Source organism: Poeciliopsis prolifica, unplaced genomic scaffold (assembly GCF_027474105.1).
Source record: "Poeciliopsis prolifica strain line A6 unplaced genomic scaffold, Auburn_PproV2 SCAFFOLD027, whole genome shotgun sequence".
Taxonomy (NCBI): domain Eukaryota; kingdom Metazoa; phylum Chordata; class Actinopteri; order Cyprinodontiformes; family Poeciliidae; genus Poeciliopsis; species Poeciliopsis prolifica.
Window position 1 is genome coordinate 4,560,150 of NW_026562402.1, and position 22,048 is coordinate 4,582,197.

A 22,048-nucleotide genomic window follows, 5' to 3' on the forward strand; every position below is an offset into this window, starting at 1 on the left:
GTAGATTTATTTTCAAAAGCATGTTTCAGGAGAGAAACAATTGACCAAATACTATAAACTAGTTTCTGAAAATCTGTTCTCCTTCTGGTCTTTGTGGTGGCCAACACTCACTTCTATTGTCCTAAAGATCATATCAAAGATGCTCTAAAACAGGGGTGTCCAAAGTGTGGCCCAGGGTCCATTTGTGGGCCTTGGATTGTTTGTGTGTGTGTGTGTGTGTCCCAGCTGCCGTTCAGGAATGACACCCGTTTATTTGGATAAAAATGTAAAGACAAAGTATTCATCTTTTTATAACCAAGCTTACATAGTAATTAGAACCACATTTATCCACAAATGTTTACTGAAAAACCAACTATTTTAATTAAGTCATTAAACTTGGCTAAATATAGCAAACATTTTGAAAGAATGTAACTCAAATCCTGCTTTTATAACTGGAAATATGTTCAATCAAATCCAAAATAATTTGAAAGCTATTATGAAAGCTCTTCTAATACAGCAAACATGCAAAATCCATGTAGAAATATTTTGAATTTATGTTGGAAAATTTTTTTTTAAACTAATAACTAAAAATGAAATAAAACTGGGAAAATATTTTCTTGATTTTTGCTGTTTTCTTTCGGAGCACTTTTGTCGGGATGATTTTGGCTCACGTGACCGAAAGTTTGGACACCCCTGCTCAAAGCACTCTGCAAAATTCCCCCATTAGACCATAAAATAAGAAAAAGGACATTCAGGACCTCACCTTAAATCCCATGTAAATTGTGCGACAGAGTCACAGAGGATTTATGGCGTCAGTCAGCTGTTTTTGATCAGAACTAGAGAGCTCAGCCTGAGGCGAGAGTGTTTGATACTGATTTAAAGTGTCGTTAAATGGATTAAAGTTCACATTTTATGTGTACTACAATAAACCGTTTCTACATCTTAAGTCGCCATGCTGTGCTCTTATACGGTTAAGGCCTAATTCACAACAGCACAACACAAACCGCATACTGTGCTCATGATTCTGAATTCCTTCTTGTTGGCTTCTGTAATCACACAGACGACTGAATAGAAAAGTATTTCATCTTTTCATTTCAGCTACTTCAACTAGCTCTCAGTTGTAGGCTTCCACACTTCTCTGATGCCAGATTAAAGGAGAGTTGAGAAGAATTAAAGTGGTGTGAACAAACAGACCAGAGAATCAGGGCCAATAGGACTTTCAAGTGAAAAGATGAAAAATGTTTTCCTTCGAGTCGTTGCTGGTACAAAACCAGTTTACTACTGAGTCCAGTTCACTTTAATACTGAAGGGTAAAGATGCTGGATGCTGATCTTAAGTGTAACTTAAGGAACACATTGGGTTGATTTTCTTTTCTTTTTTTTATGAGAATTTGTTGAGCAATACTACCATCTGCTGGATGACCAGTTAAAAATACAACAGCCAATCTGCAGCACTAAGGATCACTGGGAGCAGTAATGGAAACATTCTCACATCTCCCACAAATTTAAATTATACCATTTTGAATTGTTCTATATTAACATATATTGCTAGGAAAAACTCTAAATCCAGCCCTTTAAAATCCATGTTCTGTCCACACAGCAACACTATCCTGTAATCTATTAACTATGCCTTCGTCTGTGCTTCTCCAGGATTTCTGGAACTCTTTCAGATTTTTTTGACTGCTTTTTCTGGTGTCTTTAGTCCAGTACCTGATCATTTTCATAGTAATGTCTGTTTCTAGCTGTGACATTTAAAACATCCACGGAAAAGCTCCAAAACTGAAGGAATGACCAAGTGTCATGTCAACACATAAGCATTTAGCAAAGAACCCGTTTTAAATTGTTCAATCAATCAATCAATCAAATTTTATTTGTATAGCACATTTCAGCTACAAGGCATTTCAAAGTGCTTTACATCATAAACACAAAACACAAAGGCATGCAACATAGAATAAAATACCAAGGTTTTAGTTTTTTTTTTTCTCCTTCCTTTTTCCCTTTCCCCTCCTTTTTCCCTCCCCTTTTCTTTCCCTTTCTCCCCCCTTCCCTTTGTCACGGAATTTAAGCGCCTGTTACCGCCGGACTCCGCCGTCCGTTTAACCACGGGTATCCGCCGGGCCCCGTTGCCCACAACAGGAAAAGGTCTCAACCTTTTGACACGGAATTCAAGAGGCCTGGACTGCGAGATGGCATGGTTCCTCCACAGCAAGAAGGTCCTGGGTTCAAATTCTGGGATGAAAGTTTGTTTTGTGGACTTGTGAGGTAAGTGCTCCACAGTAGCAAGCTGTTAATGCTAAAAAGACAGCAAAGTTTATGTTAGACATCAATTTTGCGTGTATATAATGAGGTACTTGCTTCAGATGTGGGATAGTGTCGTTAGCCTTCTGCTTCTGTTAGCGCTGTGTACTAGCTTTTAGCTGCCTCTTTGAGTCTAGAATATAATTGTTTTGCTTTATTTTGACCATTTTTGTCTAGGGAAACACGTAACCCAAATGCATTCAGTGACGATCCTGATGTTCACCTTAGATAAATCCTTCATCATGTTGAAGCTTTGCTTACTTCATTCATATTGTGGTAGCATTAATATTTAAATATGTATCTGATTTGCATGGACGCTATAATTAAGCTACGCTCCTTATTGATGGTAATTGGTATAGATGGTCAGGGTGTAAATACACTAATAACACCATTGCAATGCATTTATTTGAATGCATAATTCTGCCGTCTTCATTCTCCTGCTCTGGGTACGACTCCGGCTCCAACATGTAAGACTGGATAAACAAGTCCTCCGTTGTTGACACATTTAACAAACTTTTTAATAAAAGGTTTCCCTGTTGGTAGATAATGATATCGCTGCTATCAAGCTGCAAAAATGTCCAAAAGGGATGGAGGGGAACGTTGTGCGGCCTTGGAGAGAGCTGCCTCACAGTTATGTTTGGAGCCAAACATGGTCAAGATCTGCAAGGCTACTTGCTTCAGACATGGGAAAGCTGAAACAGGAACCATTTGGAGCCATAAACTGGAAGGATTGGTCCTGACAAACTGCTCCTTCAGGACCAAATCTGCTTGGCGGTCAACCAGCTGCATGTGTAGATGTCCAGCTTTTACTCACTTGAAGTGCTGTGTGACTTCCTTTGAGAAGCCTCTGACATGGGTTCTAAATGAACATGGTGAGCTGAAGCTGTCAAAAGTTTACAGTGAGTTTCTCAAAAAAGTCAAGAGAAGAAGACGTGTCTTGCTGTCCCTAACCCTTGTCCTGCACTGCAGGGAAGTGAACCAGCACGGCATCATTCAACTTCTCAAGTTTCCTCTGAAACTGAATTGTCCCTGTCCTGTTGCCTCAAGTTCAGCTCACCTGCATGTTAAGTAATGTCAACCAAAAGGCTTTGCTGTTCATCTGTTTCTCATTTTCTAGGAATTCAGATAACTGTGTTCCCTTATGACTTTTTTTTAGCTCTGCCAGAAAAGATGTTATTTCCCTCCCGATGGATCAGAAGCCAAAGCGCTGCGTTAGCTAAGCCGTCTCACGTTGTTGTTCAGCAGAAGGTCATTGGCATCAACTTCTCTGAGAAATTCCCTCACCCTGCGATGCTGGTAGGAAGAAGATGACCGAGGAAAACTGATCACCTTCATTATTGTGTTTATCACCTCATCATGCTCATCTGACAGAGAGGCACGGATGACCCACTTTCCTGTCCGCTCACTATCAAATAAAAGTCAAAAATCCTTAAAAAAGGCAGTTCGAGACCATCTGAGAGAGAAAACACAAACATCTGAATGCTGCATATGAGAGAGAGGCTCATCCGACTGGGAACCATTACTTCAACCTGTTTTAGTCCAGTTCTGGTGAGTCTGTTTGGACTGTAGCTTCAGATCCTGTTCTTAGCTGACAGTAGTGGCATCCATCATTGTCTTCTGCTGCTGTTTTCAGGTCTGACATGTTGCCATATAATATTCTGCATACTCTAAAAAGTGGTCATTTCAGCTACTGCTGTTGTTCCAGCATGTAACCAAACTGTTCTGAATCGTGTAGTAGTATTTGTATATAATTTGAAGTTGGTGTTGGCAGCAATATTTAGTAAGAAAAAATTTTGTGGACCAAAGATGTAAAGTTAGTTTCCACCAAAATAAGATGCTGGTTATTTTAATATACATTTAGTGAAGCCGAATGTTGGATTGTTTCAATCAGAATTATTGTTTGTCACCGAAAAGTGAGATTAAAGTCCACTCCAACAGTACAAACAATGTAGGAAATATGTACAATATAAGCAAAAATATGGTGATATTTACATGATTTACGACATTAAATCAGTTAAATTTATATATACAAACACATACACATATAACCACCGTACGATTAGTGCATGAGCTTTCGGGGTGTTAATTGCTTTTGGGAAGAAGCTGTTTCTGAGTCTGTTTGGTTTTGTTTTGATGCACCTGTAGCACCTCCCTGAGGGCAGCAGGTCAAGTATTGTCATGCCATAATAAAAGCTTGAGTCACAGGAAGATAAAATATTCAACAACAAACGTGTTTCTGCTAATCTCACGGCCTCACTCACCTCATCATCATGGACCAGCTCCTTCTTCACCACTTTCATGGCAAACACCTGCTCATTCTTCTTTAGCCGGACCAGCAGCACTTTGGCGTAGCTACCTCGCCCAATTACCCGGATCAGCTCGAAGTCGCCCAGACCCAGAGTGGTGCCTTGGGACAACTTAATGCCGTCGATGCCATCCACTACAGCCTTGATGTCTTGCAGGGGATTGAGGTCAGAGTCCTGTAAGTCAGAGGATGCAGTACGATAAGTTTTGGTTTGGATGCTTTAAGTGAAAGAGTGACCAGGCCAATCTCTCACCTCCGTCTCTGCATCTCCCCTTGAATCCACTGCACAGTTGTGTGGCAGAAAGGATACTGTGAAGAACGGAAAAGAGACAGACGGCAACGTAAACATGCAATCTTGTTTAGCGCCAGCAGAGGGAGAAACATAATAACAAATAAGAGTTATGGGAAAACATCAAACCAAGTGAAACCATGCAGCTCTTCGCAACAGCAACTCCAAACAAACAGTCAGTCTGATCGGCCCATCAGAGCCAGTTTAACAGGAGCATCAGCTGAGCAGGAGGCCTGTAGGGCTAAAGTAGTTAGATAACAGCTGAGCGTTACATAAGCAGTGATGAGGAATGTGAGGTGAAGTGACCAAGGTTTAGTCTTTTTGACAAATTAATTCTATTGTTGATGTTAACAGACTCTATCAGGGGGAGTCTAACCCGATGGTTACGTTCTTCCACATGGTTCGTTCTCAAATTAAATACTGTAAATACTACCCTGAGCTTCTCCTGCTCTAGGTATTATACATACACAGAGGCTGCAGTGGGAGGATCGGGTTATGGACTAACTGAGATAACACATGTCAATGTGTGTTACATCAGAGGGAGGTCTCATATTTTTTGCACTATACTCATTATAGGCTTAGAGCCAAGAAAGGTTACCCCTGAGGGCCCAGGTTACCCATGAAGATGAAATCATTCTCACAACTTAGTCCTGCTCTAGTGCTTAAATTGTCTCTTTTTTTTTAACCAAATACGCTTTGACTCATTTCAAGAAGTAGTGCTTCATTTCCTTGAGTAAAGCTTTTGGCTGCTCTACCCACCTGAGATCATTTCCCACAGCTTAAAGTGGGATGATTCAGATACTTATTTTGGCACAACGTGCACTTGGGGATATTTGCAAAACTATTCTGTGTTTTGCTAACCTTTCAAAAGCTTAGCGTCACAGAAAAAAATTTATATGCTGATATTCACATGGCAGTCTTTTAAAACTGCCTAATTTATTCATTCATATTGAACATTAATTCCATTTTGGGAAATTTTCACCTTATTAATACCATGTGGTCACTTAATTTCACAGATCAGAATTACGTAATTATTTAATTAATTGAGAAAGAATTATCAAATTTATTATACATTCAGCATAAGAAATCATCAAGTCCCGAGACGGATCACTGACCGACTGCAACAAAACTCATAATCACAGGAAATTGAAAGCTCCCTCAAATCTGTAAGATAAATATTGATAATTTTTTTAGTTTTTAACAGACCAATATTTTAAAACTACCAAAGCTTAAAATATACAATGTATATTATGTTGCAATGTATGAATATTATATAGAACACATTATAAAGTTTATTTATTCAACATCAGTAGCAGGAAAAGAGTAAACAGGGTCACATGTTGCTTTAAATGGGCAAAAAGCAGCACCATCTAGTGGGTGAACGTAATAAATAGAAATATCAGAAATACTTAGTCCTAACATAAATAAGATAATTAAATATGTTAGCTTAAGATCCAATATGGCATTTTAGTTGCTTTTCAAAGACACATGTTTTGTCCTTAGGAACAATTGTCTTGATTTCGGTGTAGCTTGGCTACTTAGAGCTGATTTGAGAAACTAATGAAAGATTTTTTCACAAACATGTAAATAAATATCTTGGTAAACATGAGCTACTATCATTCAGCACATTTCAAACTAAATGTTCACCAGATTGGTTAAAGGTTAAAATCTCTTTAACAGGGCGAAGCAGCAACACAAACATGTTGGGGATCATTTCTCTTTGAAGAAGGAATGTCTTACTCCCGTCTGTGTCCTCTGTGTCATCCGGTGGGACGTCCACCTCCTCTCTCTTGGCGTCTGCAGGGGGTTCCTGTGATGGCATGACTGGATCCTGAAAAAAGCATTTCAAAATTCCATCTAAATATCCACCGATGTGATACCCCAGATATCCAGTTACATGTCCTTGGATGTTTTTACACTCTTGGTGAAGAGTATGCTGAATCACATCAGCAAGGACTGTGGAAGAAAACTGCATTTCTAGAGTTGCTTCCAAACAAGCAGCCTAAGGAAAAAGAATGTCGGACTCCCTCAGAAACGGGCATTCATCTTTCTGGGGCCACAGAGTCACTAATCTGCCTCTGATGATGACATGCTGGTCAATATTCCGACAGAGGACACTGAGCTCACTGTCGGAGCTAGCATTATCGACCACATTGATTTTCTAATCTGGAATTCTGTCTTCAGATTGCTGAGCTTGGAATCTGCTCTGCTCTGTGGGCAACTCGACCAGTCAGGTGGAGCACGGCGCTGTGCTGTAGTGTTAGCTAACTTTACAGAGGATGGAGCAGGAATCTGAGTGACCGCTTAAGACGCTGCAGAACACGTTCTATGCTTACTGACAGCCAAACAGTGACTGAAGGTCAGGTGATCCCTTAGACCCTTAAGAAGTTTAAAGTGGAGTTAGTTTAGAAAACATCTCACATAGCAAAGTTCAGTGTGTCAACTAAGAAAGATAGAAACCAAAACATTGACCAGCTAATCAGTCAAGATGACTGAGTTTCAAATGTAAAGAAGTTAATACAGAGGTATTTTTTTGGCCAGACAAATAAGGAGCACTGCAAAGACTGGTCATTTGTTATTTAGCTCCAGCTTGGATACCGAAAGGTTCAAAGACTATTGATTATCCAGGGGCCAAAAATAATCGGGCTCATTTTCTAGCTGTGTTGCGACAGCCTGTGTGTAGGGATGAGCCAACAGGAATGTAGCTCAGAGTGGCATGTGGATCCATACATTAGTGACACACAAAACAAACTAACAAAACAAATAGAAGTCAAACGTGGCAAGTTGCTCTCCTTCTCCAAAGCCACAACCTGAGGTCTAAACGAGAGGCGCAGTTTTGAGTACAAGCATTACAAGACATAGTTTTAGAGAACAAAAGAAATGTTGGCAGAAAAATTCCCCATACAGCTTCAGCAGACTGAATGTATTAAGAGTGTGTTGCTATGTCAGCTCCATACTGAACTAGCCTGCAATTTGAAACTCCAAACTAATTTCATTTGGAGCAGTGTCCTCTGGTGAAACATTTCATGCATGAGGAAGACTACCAGATGTTTACAGATCAGATTTGGGGATGGACCAACTTTTTCCCAGTAGAAGAACAGTTTTCCACAGAAAATAAGACCAACGGAAGGATTAAGTAAGTAAACAACAGGACTGAAATGATTGTATTTCCTTTTTGGCAAAGTTTATTCTTGAATATTTCATTCTCCATGTCGGCTTCACGCTGTGTTTTGACATGTTGGACTCCACAGCGTTTTCCCACTCAGGGAACGCATCCTCACACTTTCCAACTGCGTGAAACTTGATTTCTGACCGGAGTGTTCTGTCAAACCCATGTGCAAATGAATAACTCACCATAAGCCTTTGGCAGGTCTGAGGGAGGAGTCTGTGACAGCGCTTATGGACCAACAGTTTGCAGCTGATACACTTGTAGCCCTGCCCGCCCAGCCCCCATATCCTTTCGCTACAGTGGCCACAGTAGGCTTTCTGGAAGACACAGGAGCACAGACCAAACACACACACACATACACATTAGTTTCACGATCACTGCTGAATTTATACATCAAACACATGCAATAATGTTAAGAAATGACAATAAATGTAGAATCAGGCCTTTAAGAATCTATTTGCAAAATAATATATCAAATTCATTTTGTGTTCTTCCTTTTTCAGATTGCTGATGGGTTCGGTCAACAATAAAAATTTTCCTCAGACACTTTATATACAAAGTAAACTGGTCTGGTTGTATTATTGCCTCAATCTGCCAGGTTCATCCAGTAATCAGATCCAGATTCTAATACACCTGCATTTTAATTAAAGTCCACCGAGTTCATCTTAGTTCAATTCAAAATAGTGAAATTTATTAACCCAGTCCTTTAACATTGGCATGCTCTTCATGTTTTAGAAACAGAAAATATGAAATGTACAGTTTCAATACTGTACAGTGATGTGTGCATGTACACCATGATCATGTGATTGTCCACATGACTGATACATGGTCATGGTGCACATGGTGCACATATTCCAGTACATTTTGTGATAGGTTTATCAGTAGGTCTAAATCAATACTGGCTGAAGCATATGAAGTCTATATTTAAAATATAAACTTTGCAAAAACATATTTCAACATGCTTTCTGGTAAGCTTATTTTCAGTTTCACTTAATCCATAACTCATGTTTAGAGCATGTTACGCTACATTTGTTTGGTGTGGAAGCTGTTGTAGTTTTAATGATGCAGAAATTCACCATTAAATGGGAGTAAAAAGGTTCAGATGTTGCAGCTGTCAGTCTCTTCTTTAGATTCAACAGCTACTGGAAGTCTTTTGCTCTCAACTGGAGGTCAGAGGTCAAATTGCAGGTTGTGTCTCAGAGTAGGAAAGTGATGTAAAATTGGACAAAAGTTCGTGTTCCTTATCCTCTCTATCCTTTTATCTGGTTTGCAGTTCGATCATAGAGTTCAGATTCACTTATTCTTACACATCTACTTCAAGGCGGTGTCTCGGTTACATCACAATCTCTCCAATGAGTTTGCTCATTCCTACAGTTTCTTGGTTTGTGTTTATTTACGCTACATTAGTACCAAAGGATGTTTGCTTCGACATGTTCATGACTCATCAAACCACAACTCCAAAGAAAGGAAGCTGACACTTGAAATGCGCCGCATGGATCTGGCTGTACCAGTACCATTCATTGACAGAGGCTGTACAGAACAAAGAGCCTCAGTCACCGCTCCGTTTCAGTGAAACTTCAAGAAGCTACGTTCACTCATGCAAAGCCAACTCTGAGCAGATGTTAAGTGTACATTTATAAAATATTCATAAAGTTTTCTACATCCCTTCTCTGTAACACACAGGAATGCCCTGTGGAGTAAAAAAAGATCTTCCTTTAAACTTTGCTCTGATCAATACAATAAAAGAAACAGGTTGGAAACTCTGGTCTGTTTTCCGTAACACCCACATCTATTAGAAAACATGATGGTTTTTGTACAGCGTTTAGAAGCTGCAGTCAGTAACAAGCAGTGGAGTATAGCAGCTACTCTGGGATATACATTAAAGGATGATTAAACACACCAGACCAGATTGAAAACAGGTTGTTGCTTGAGGTAACAACAAGAAGGTATGTGGGACGTTTTCGATATGAAAAAATCAAAATGAGGATCTATTAATAGTATAAACTCAGGGATAATAGCTGAAAAAATTCAAACTTTTTTTAAAGAAATCCAGTACAGATTTATTTTGAAGTATTCAGTAAATATTCTGTACTTTCTTAACTAAGTACAGAAACAGCAACACATCATCAGGCAGAGCTTCCACAGTATGCCATTGTTTTGAATGGAATACATGGGACTTTGGAGATGTGTTCCAGCTGATTTTTTGACTTACATCCCGTAAAATCTCCACGACTGAGTTTAAATACGAGGAAGAGCAGAGGTTTCAGTAGTTTCACCTTTGAACCGCCGGTGTCCAACGTGAAGCTGAAGATTTTCTTCTATGTCCGAGCCAATAACAAGTCTTTGCAGCACTCCTTATTTGTCTGGCCAAAAATAAGCCAGTTATGTTTACTTCTTTACATGTGAAACTTTTTTCTTCTTTGTTTTAAACCTTGGTGTGTTTTTGGTGTTCACTCCAGGAGACGACATGTGCCAGATCAGAAATGCCACCATTTCTAGTTGTATAGTTAAACCCTTCCAGACCAACAACGTGTGTAATCTACCTCTGTAGGTCCAGTCCGGTATTGTGGAGCAGGTCCTAGCATTTGGTCAAGTCCTCAATTAGTTAAATTAGTACTCAACTTTTGGTCAAGAACAGCTCTGTGCATTGTGCTATCAGGACTTAAAAAAGCTTTACCGTCCCTAAAGTCTTTATTGCTGTGATTGTCACCTGGAGAGACTGTCTTGCAGTCCAGACTCCAGGTACCTTACAGATGTCCTCTTAATTAAGGTAACAGCATAGTAGATCTCAGAAGTGCCCAGAAATGATCACAGTCCTGCTGTCCAGCTTGATGCCATGGTGCCAGGTTGGCCTAAACTTTAAAGAGACGATGCTAGTAGTGAAACTGCCCAAGACGCAGCTAAATGAGAAACAACATCCTTCTGTAGCAGAACTAAGACACTCTGCTAGTCAAATGCTCCACTAACCAACAGTAAATGCCTGTTTTTGCTCAGTTTTAAAACAATTACAGAAGAGCAGATAACAGTCTGCAGTGAAACTCTCCTGACCTGTTTTAGAAAACATGGATTGTGTTGAGTGCTTGGCCAGAGAAAATAAATCTTGATAAAAAGTCGGTGAATCATTCAGAAACTAAGAAGAAAACACCATCAGAGGACGCATCAGGTGCTGGAAAATAATATTTTCCCTCTGTACTATAATCAATCTTTCAGCCCTGATATGAGACATTTTTTGGCCTTTGTGCTTGTTTGTATGAGGGAATTTTTCACAGTGGATCATCTTTGAGAGGTGGAAGACTAAATTCTGCCAACCTCATGATGTTTTTGGGAAGTTTTCTACGTAAAAGGGACAGACAGAGATGGAAAAGGTGGAAAAACTGCTGAAAGATGAGGGTGTCGGGTCTGGCAGAAAAAAAGGAAAGAAGGAGTGAGAGAAGAAGTGGGTGGGGGTTGGAGGGAGTCTGACCTACTTATGTTTGTCTTATTTATATGCTGAGGACAGCAGAGGGAAGCAAGCAGAGGCTGCAGGCTGACTGAGCTAGATCAACTGTGCTAAAAATCTACATGGAAATTTCTACGAAAAAAAATCATAAATTAAGACAAGAGAAAAGCTTCTTGTTTTCATTCTCGACCAAGCTCAGCTCAGATCACAACTACACATCAGGTAGAGAGGCTGGCACTCATCACCGCGAAGGCTAACCAGGAAAACTGTTGTTCCCAGACAGGAACTAGGCAGTTTGGGCAGAAGACGTTCTATAACCTGTTATTAAACAGGTTAGCATATTAAAATGGATCCTGAAACGTTATAAAAGCAACCAGAAGACAAATGATAAGCTAATATCCAAGAGACCAAAATTAATAAGGACTTGGAGGGGAAAAAAACATCTTCTAAAACATGGAGATCAATATGGACATACTTTAATTATTTTAATGTTCATTTATGATGGAATTTCAAGGAAGGCAAAAGACATGACTGAAATGTGTGAGTTCAGTACTTTTACAGTTTATAGTGAGGACATATAAAGAGAAAATGACTTGGACAAGATCAATATTAGCCTCAGGATGAAGAAAATCGAAAGGAAATCTTTTGAAACGCCGGAAACAAAAGAAATCGTTTTACAGCCGAGTACAACTGTGTGTGCGTGTGGATGTTTTTCTGGGTTCAGCTCTCTTATTTCCAGTGAAGGAAAGTCTTAATGCTGCAACACAAAGACATTTTGGATAACTTCTTGTTCCCGCCCGGGAAACAGTGGGAACAGACTGCGCATCAGTACCCAAAGCAAAGTCCACTGGATTTAACGTCAAAGAATCAAACCCAGTACTACTGACATTATCTTGGAACAGATCTTGGGCTGCCCCTCGTTTCCACCGATTACCCTCTGTGTATTTAACCCCACTTGTGTCACCTGCTCCGTGTCGGGCCCTGTCCTGTGTTGCGTTTCAGTCGTGTTTAGCGCTACCAGTGTCTGAGTTCTTCGCCTCATTGCTCACCTGTGCTGCCTGGACCTCTATACTTTGTAATTATCATTAAAATGTTCATTTCTCACTGCCACCTGGGTCCACTCCACTTCCATACTCACCACAATAACCACAATTCACGTCAGAGCTGATATTTCAGTCAGCAGTGCAAACCTCTCCCACAGTTTTAAACATGCATAGAAATTGGTTAACAAGGTGAAAATGTTTGACTAAAAGTCTCCAACAAATGGTTAGGTGTCAATCTCTCCACTCTTACATATATTTCTACCTATTATTGGAGAAAGGCTCAGTAAAATACACTCAGTGAAATATTTCATTGACTAAGTGTGCAGCTGTTCATTTAACATCAAACAAAGCCATAAAGGTTAAACATTTTAAGAACCTTGTGATGACCTTTGTTTCACCATTCTGTGTTCAGATTTAGCAGCTGAGCTGCTAAAGATTAGCACCAGAGGTTTATTATTTGGCTTATAATGACACAGAGGAAGATGAGAGTAGAAGGTATACAGTCAGACTGACTATGCATATGGGGTTTATTGATATTTACAATGCAAAAAACAACATGGTGTTCAGGTACAAACATTAGTACAAACATTAATAATCAGGAGAATATTTCTGTTGGCTTATATTTACATGCAGACATGAAAACTGGATCAGGACCAGTTAAAGTGCCTTACTATGCATCATCTGTAATTTCTCATTAATTCAACAATAGTAAGTGGGAAGAAATTGAACATTTGTGAGACGCAAAAGTCCAAAGAGATGTTCTCAACAAAGCAAAGAGAAATACTGGATAATACATTTTTCTCTGAAGCTGTAGTTCTCCTGCTGATCGAAACTAATTGTCCTCCAGGATTTCCCTTCATTCTTCTGCCTTCATCTGACCTTCTAGATTTAAAAGCCTTTCAGGGCCCGCTGCTGATGCAGTATGATGCAGTCAACGTTATGTTTCACTGCAGAGACGGTGTGTTTGTGTTGATGAGCAGTGTTTGGTGTCTTGTCTGCCTAAAAAGCTCCATTCTGGTTTCATCAGACCAAACAATTTTCTTCAACTAAACCCTGGAGCCTCTTCCTGTGTGCCTTTTGGCAAACTCTAGTTCAGCATTGATGAGTGGCTTTCTCATCGCTTCACTCCCATTAAGCTTTGGCTGGCAACAATCATCAGCTTACGCTTTAAACTGCCTCGGCGTAGCCGTGGTGACCAGGTATTTACTCTCACTAGTCGTGCTGTGATGATAGCCAGGTACACTGAACCACTGAATGGACCTTCCAGAACCAGCTGTCTTTATACTAGAAGCACGCTCTCTGCACTCTGTTGATCTTTGCTCCACTCACTGTAAGACAACCAGCACCAGAGAAGACAAATTATTTTGACCACGGTTGATTTCTAGAACCAGTAAAACTGTGAAGCATCCAAGGGGTGAATACTTTTTTCCGGAAATGTATCTGCCAATGCCTAACGGGCAAACTTTAGGGAATAACCCCAACATGCCAAAGCCAAACCTTTCAACAACATTAAACACAGATGCGAGGTCTTTTACTGGCAGGTGGAACCTGATCTCCTTTCAGTGCGACCATGCTACTTAAGATCTGAAAGCACTTGAATGCATTTCTTCCAGTCTATAAAAGATCACTTACATCCTGTTTGAGAAGGCAGTTTGAAGGGAAATGTTGGAAGCTCACCTCTCAGAGACGAGGCATCAGCTAAACAAACCACAACTAGGTCAGCATGAATTATGGATCAGCAGTCAGAAAGCTCAGCTGTGGATCTGACTTGATTACCATTACAACAACAATTGCGGCTTGACTTGAGAAAATTTCATCTTCATCAAATCTCAATGTCGATTGGCCATATGGGAACTCAAAAATCCAGCCTCATGTGAGAACACTGCATGCACCATACATAGCATGATACACCAGGTTGCTCTGACTGCACTGGTTTAGCATGTCAGAGTTATAAATAAACAATGACACTTTTAATGCAAAGTTGATCTAAAAGTTGCCTTGAAAGTCCAACTTTGCATTATTTTGTAAATAATGACACTTTAAAGCAAAGTTGGCACTTTTAATTGACTTTCAAGGTTTCAACGCAACTTTTAGGGCAACGTTGCATTAAAAGTGTCATTATTTACAGAATGACTCTTCATGACAACATTCAGACGTTCATTAACCCTCCTTCATGTTTCTGACAGTGTCATGTCAGTCTTATGCACATTCCATCAAATAAGGTGCTACCAATTTTTCTTAGTGCATTTCTGAATGAGACTGCCTCTCAGCTGAACTGTAGATAAAAAGTTACTTTTCAGGATCATGACCTAAATCACTTTGGGGTAATCAGTTTAAGTAATAAACTGAAAAATACTCTCTGCATGACTGGATTGAATTTACTAAATATTTCTGAATAAAAATTAAATACATTTTGTAAAGTATTTTGAGATAGAAGTTTTGTGAACAAATTTTGTATATATATATATATATATATATTATATATATATATATATATATATATAATATATATATATATATATATACACAGTATATGAACTTTCTTCAACATTTTGGTTGTTTGGCACCCAATTATTTCAGATATGTAAAGGAGTCGTCAGCCACAAGTGTAGCTTGGGATGAACTGGCAATGTACAAATGTGTTAAAGTGCAAGTCGAGTCTTAAGTCTGGCCCTTTTTGTCCCTGGAATTAGTAAATTGACATCTATTTATCTCTGCATTCATATTGTCCAACACTTCATTATGAATTGCTTTAAACCAGATTTTCTTCTTATTCTATACAATTTTTAACAATATTGAAAACCATTTTCTACACCTACAGCTAACATCAACAGATTGCTATGAGCCAATGCTTTCACAAAATAATCTATCAACACCCCTGCTAATAATCAAGATTATCCTTTTACAGTGCAGCAGCTGCAGTCTGCAGCTCACATAACAGCAACAACTAGCACTTATGACTGTCTGTATGTCTGCACATTGCATGCCATATTTTAGACAGCATCTATAAATACAAGCACAAGGCAAATTAAGAGAAAAACATCATTGATTTAATCTGCAGGTTGGAATTCACATCAAACTCTTCATTGAATGAAATTTTCTAAAAACACTGACAGTTGTTTCATTATGGGGGAAAAAAACAGCACATCCAAAGAAAATGAGTGTATATCAAGCTTTAAATTTTAAATACTAATGGATTCAGTCAAATATATCAGATTCAATCTTTGTTCACTCTTTTCCTCCAATAGTCTGCAGCTGAGAGCGAAACGTGTGTGTCAGAGTATGGTGAGAGACTCACCCTGTTAAAGCTTTTGGCCTGGAAAAGGTGTCCGTTCACTCGGTAGAGCTTCCTCCATCTTCTGGCCCCGCGGCGGTAGACTGATTCTGGAAAACAGATGAAGAAGCTAGTGGCTTTGCTAAGGCTTTATAGTAATATAACAGTATAACATTTTTTATCATCCCACTGCAGCAAATGCTTTTAAAGCCATTTTACTTTTCATGATGTCGATGATTTTATCAGTATGAATGAGATCGTATTTAAAGCACATCTTGCTGCAAGGTTTTTGTATTTTTACTGACTTATTCTCTCACAGAGATGTGTTTGCTTTTCACCTGAGTTGGCTGTAGTTTGATGAAACAGCTATTATGCTGTAAAATAAGTAAAAAGCAGGATGCAAATAGTGACTGAGCAGCAGGGATGATCTCCCAGTAATAATTCATTAGCTGCTCTCCCAGACTTTACTGCTTTCCTAGTATATCTGGCTGCTGTTATGTGGCTATGATACATTCCTCCAATCAAAATTCTCCCCTCTGTTGCCATGGTAGTCAGACCATATATCTGTTAGTGAGGATGTCAGGAAGACATTGTCTTCTAATAAAAGTGTAGCTCCAGATCAAAGCTCACTGTGTGACGTTTGATGAAACTGACTGAAGCAGAGCAGCAGGAAAAAGAAGATGCTGACACCTCACAGTTTTGCGCCTGCACGCCCTGAAGTGAACTCCAGATATTCTGATCATCTTCTTTGAGCCAAAAATGTTTTATTCCACCTCTGCATGTCTCTACTTTCCTAAAAGTACGATCCCGTTTAACAGCCATCCCATCTTTGTGGCTGCAGCTTGTCTGCAACTGCAGCCACAAATATGAGTAAATAAACATGACACTTTATCCATGGCTACACTCTGGTGTTTAACAATATGATCCATTTAGATTCAGCCATTTTCAGAAGATTACATGCTGCATGACGCACATGCTGAAGTTAAAGGTTTTGGGTTTCTGGTTGTGTGATGCACGTCCATGTGATAATAAATTGTTTCTATCTCTGTAATTCAGGGTTGATTAGATCAGCATGGAGAATCAGAAACAGAAGCAGGCCAGCTACTGAACTCAGTTCTTGAATTAAGACTCATTGCATTAGTTCCCTGTTCTCTGAATAGATGTGAGATGCTACACCTTCTTACATTTTATGCTAGATAATAATACATTGTATTTATTTTAAAATGAAGTGACAAAATGATAAAATCACTTCAATAGAAAGAGAAAAATGCATCAGGTAGAATAAGATAAAATAATAATAATTAAAACACTAGCACAAACACTAACAAGAAATCTGTTATTAGAGTAATCCAAGTGACGTTACATTCAGGAAATGTGTTGATCTCTATGATTCTTACAATCCAGAAAACAAGGGTGAAATCATGGAGTTAGACAAATCAAATGAGTCACGTATTGAATTGGCTCAAACTAATTTCGGCTCTACCGGGAGGATTAGAGACATTGACATTCAAATGGCTGTCAAGAGAAGGCGGGTCGCTGCAGAGGGCCTGTGGAATGTGAGGGAGGGTCCGTCTTGACCACTGTGGTCAGAAAAACATGAGGATTTTATCCAAAACACACAGCAGAGTTAGACAACCATTTAAACAAACTCACACAGTCAAACATCATGGAACAGGATGGGACTAACCAGACTGGGACCGTCTGACACAAACACACCAGCTGTGTCTGATTGAGGTGAATTTTTACAAAGCTGGCAGACAGCTGCAGGTCTGTAGAATCTGTTGCAGTCACCAGATCAACAAACAGGAGAGATCACAGCTCCCTGTGCATCCTCCTGAGGCAGAGGCAGTCAGCAAAACTAGACGAACGCATTGTTTTGGGCTTTTTATATATATATGTATATATAGCCATGTAGACACGGCTAATGCAGCCAAGGATCAGTTGGCTGCATTAGTGGTGAGCTGAAGACTCAATATTGTTTACCTGCAGGTTATTCAGGCTGCAGGAGAGCACGACTTACAGCACTTTATCCAGTTCTGTCTGCTGTAGAAGATAATGAATTTGCAAATCCTGAGAAATGCTTGATTATCTCAGCGGTTTGAATTTACAATCTCTGGAAATGTAGACAGACACTGCTGTTTACATGTTACTCATTGCTGTTTTGGCAGCGCAATTGGACCTAGCATGCATCATTTACCCAGAAACCATCCGTCCATGTGACAATATTTTATTTAAATTGGAAAACCAAACAGTTCACAATGTATTTACTGCACTGTCTAAACTGAATAAAGTAAAGTCTGTCGTTTTAACTGATTGTGGATCCATTTAACTAACCTCACAGATGACGATACAGGTGTAAACATCGCTTATCAACAAAGATAACCTGGTAATAGAGTCTAACCCAAACACACCAAAGAGTTTTCCTCTTTCAGTTCCTTCCTTCAGGTTTAATCAGATTATCTGTTGTTGCTAGAGCCCGCTCTATTCCACTTTAGTGCGATCACTTAGAGCGCACTACTCTCACCCTGAAAGTCAGAAATGCTGATGATGCCCCTAAAACACATTTGCACTTGCCTAACGCTCCTTCAAATCACTGACCAATTTGAGCACCATCCTCAGGAGAACACAACCACCCCAGTGCCCCATTTTTCTTCCAAAGAGCCAAAGAGAGAGAGGGGGGAGGACATAGAGGAGGACAACAGGTTACGTAAAGGGTAAAATACAACACCTCCAGAAGTAAAGGCCAACACGCAGAGTCCTGCCATTTTCTCTGTAGAGGGAATAAAGACGAGCATCCAGCATGCCGCTGATGGACTGCAGGCTGAGAAATGAGCCGAGCAGCTGAAGTTCAGGGTGGTACAAGCAGATCTATCAGGACAGGACATTTACAAAGGCTTGACTCACTTCCAGACATTGTTCCACCCACAGGAAAGTAGCAGCCATAAGTTACTGCCAACAAAACCCACCCCTTTCCTCACACACAAACACAGTGGTGTAATGATGCACATCTTGTGTTCATGTTGCTCTGCCCAAGTACAGCTTCTTGCAAAAGTCTTCACACTTATTAAATTGTAAATGTTAAGTTTTGGTCTTCACACCGAAACTCAACATATTTCATCTAGATTTTATGTGACAAACCAACACGGAGTAGTGACGGATTGTAAAGAAGTAAGAAAACAAAACTTGCTTTCAAACATTTTTCTTCTCATAAACATGTCGAGAGTTTAAACTTTTTTACTCTGATGCATCGAAATAGAACCCAGTGTATATTTAGACGTACACTAAGATGTACACTTAATGGGAGTTCTGTGGTCTCTGCAGATCTTTCACAGCATTGGATGGCAGAGGTACAAACCACCATGTGGGACGGCAGACAAATCAGTGCCACGTGCTGATGAGTCTGTCCATCTAGGTGACACCAAGCCAACAGATCTACTGCCATGTTACCCCCGCATCCAACTCCCAGCAATGAGCAGTGACGTATGCACAAGACCAGCATGTGGCGCATCAAAGTGGCCGATGATGCCAGTATGAGCCGATGCAGTATGAGAAAATGTTGAAGCTCAACATCAGAGACTTAAAGCAGTGACTGACCTCCACAGTCACTCAGCTCAATCTATTTTAAACAGTTTAATTTATTCTGCTCAAGAAACTGTGAAAACCTCATTTAGTTCATGAACTGATCTGCACCCCAACCCCTCTCTACAGGAAAATCTAATATCTAATATCTGGACACAGACACTGGCTATACACTATGAGTGATTTCAGATATGCAAGTAAAAAAAAAACACAAGTTGATATGATACATCATGCTATCCAATTTGACTTTGATTCACTTGCTTTAGAGCAAAGGCAAGTGCCGGGTGCACTTGAATGGGATCAGTTGAGTTGAAGAGACTTCATTACACTAATAAATCACAACACAAACATGTCTTTTCTGCCAAGTATAGTGCAGATTTCTAACTCCTGACTAACAATGAACCAAAGCAAAACAATAGTACTTGTCAGCCTGCATAACTCAGCCGTGAGGAATACATGCATTGTCTACATCATCAGCAATAAAAATGTAATTTGTTTATTTTCTTTTGGAACTACTTGCTATGTAATGCAAAAACATTCAGTGCTGCTTGTATCAACAGCACTTCTAATAGTTAACTTTAACAGCTGTCATGTTCGATTATTGTTGTGGTGGATGAATACAGAGAGGGTGAAGCATCGAGCAGATGGTGAAGATTTAATGGAAAATTATGATCAAAATGAAATTTACAGCCAACGAGGTGAACACAAAAATCAGGAACAAAACAACTAGTGGGTACGGGACAAGCACGATGCTGAGCATAGCCTTAGGTTTTTATAATGCTTCTGGTAGTAAGAACGAGTCATGTAGTTACTAGTTAATGCTAGTGAAACTCTGCTCATTAGTCTTATTAAAGTAACACTGTTATAAATCCGGGGATGCACTGAGAAAGGCAGGCAGGTCAACCAGCCATTGAATAGAAATAATTTGTTGACTGGTGATTGGTCAGGAGAAAACTCAAACCTCAGTCTTTTTTGATCAGTGAAAACTCAAGAGGTGCACAATATATAAGAAAGTGTTTAATAATGGTGCTGTTGACCTTTCGGCTCCTCCCACTACAGCGTTGGTTCCTCTAGGAGCTAAAAAGTGCATCAGCAAGTCAAATGTTCATAAAAGCTAGATTTGCAATTAACGACTAAAACATCTGCATTTAAAACAAAAGCTGATAAGGTATAACAGCCATGTCTGATGCAGCTGAATGCTGGATATAAAATAAGAGGTACATTGCTGGTACATAGACGCAAAGTAATAACAGCTGGGTTTTATTCATCAGGCTGCTGGCCATCACTGAAGCTACACATCAGCTGAGGCATGCAGCTGACAACAACACTACTCCTGTGAAATCTCTTCCTGTCAGTTCTACAGAAGCTCAAAGAACAGAGTTCTTGTTCACGGCTTCAGAAGAGCGCCAACGCAGGGAGCTGTGAGGCCTTAAGAGGCTGACTGACACTGTGAGCTACAGAAGGTTTTAAATGTGAGCAGATGTTCACAAGATTCATGATTCAAGGCTCTGAGAAAAAAAAAAGTCAAGATCAGCGAATTCCTGCTAAAAAAATCTGATCATAAACACTCCTTTTTCCTTCCGCTGCTCAACGTTTGATCTTTTAGTTTTGAGAGGAACTCTACTGAAGGTGCTGGGCCGGACAATAGCATCACAGCTTTCTGTGTTTCGCTTTTCTGCTGTTCCTGCAGAAAAGCCATCCTCTAACAACTGAAGATTTTCCTATGGCTAAAACATAAATTAATAAATTAATAAGATAACTACACCTGTAAGTACAGCTTAGTCATGTTCTGTGTGGCCAACAGAGATTCAATCAGCAAGCAAAGAAAACCTGGAGCAGATCTACGTTCAGCTACAGTATCACAGTTAACAGACCAAACTGCTTCTTCCTCTTAAAGAGACTCTGATGAGAAATTGGACTGGTCCCAGAGAACCTTTGTTTTAATAAAATAAATATACTGAAGTCCTCCTGAATCCTCCATGTTCTCCTACCTTTGATTTGAAAATAGTAGAGCAGCATGAGCAGCATCCCTCCAGCTGGAAACGAATCAGTCCTTCATCCTTTGGATAACCGGCTGACTTCCAGTTCAGGAACTGTCATCCTCACCTCTTCCACATCTCTGTATCAGTCTCACAGAGCTGCTTGTCTTTCCGTTCTGCTCCCTTTTCTCCCTCCTCCTCTCCCTTTTTATTGGTCTGTAATCTCCTGAGAAGTGCTCATCTTCAGCTTCCTGCCATAAACATGCCATGTTACACACATCAGACAGCTCCTCCAGCTCCACCACTGACCTGTTCTAGTCCTAATCTTGTCGGGCAGCTGAAGCTCCTGGCAGAAGGGAAAACCAAACCACACGACTGAGCCTTTTTAGAGCAGTGTGCAATAGTGTTGCAGTTTCAGCTTTATGCCCACAAGATGGCAAAATTGGTTGTGATATCTGCAGCAGCAGCAGCATCACCTTTTAACCCAAATATAAACCTTTCTTACTTGTAGAAACTAGATGAAATCTACATAGGGTATTGGTATGGCTGGAGAGGGAGGAAATAGAATAATAACAATGGGATGCATTTCTTTGAATGTGTGGTTTTCTATGTTGGTCATTAAGCCCGTCTTGGTCATCTTGGGACAATAAAATGATCTCAGAAACAATAATGACAACGAGCTTCGTCACATCATG

The 22,048-nt window shown here is 39.8% G+C and overlaps 1 protein-coding gene across 6 annotated transcripts in view; it reads right to left on the reverse strand.

Annotated features, from left to right (window-relative positions):
- The window catches only part of prkcz (protein kinase C, zeta), a 91,037-nt gene that overhangs the window by 37,645 nt on the left and 31,344 nt on the right, over positions 1-22,048 (reverse strand). For 3 of the 6 annotated variants that reach the window (XM_055048460.1, XM_055048461.1, XM_055048465.1), the window contains 5 exons: positions 15,820-15,905; positions 8,225-8,356; positions 6,611-6,701; positions 4,835-4,890; positions 4,538-4,756 (listed from right to left, as the gene is read on the reverse strand). In XM_055048460.1, coding sequence (XP_054904435.1) covers positions 4,538-4,756; positions 4,835-4,890; positions 6,611-6,701; positions 8,225-8,356; positions 15,820-15,905 — 584 coding nt within the window. Of the gene's footprint in view, positions 1-4,537; positions 4,757-4,834; positions 4,891-6,610; positions 6,702-8,224; positions 8,357-15,819; positions 15,906-18,523; positions 18,631-21,365; positions 21,703-22,048 lie in introns of those variants that run through there. The other 3 variants (XM_055048464.1, XM_055048463.1, XM_055048462.1) reach the window with 3 other exon arrangements.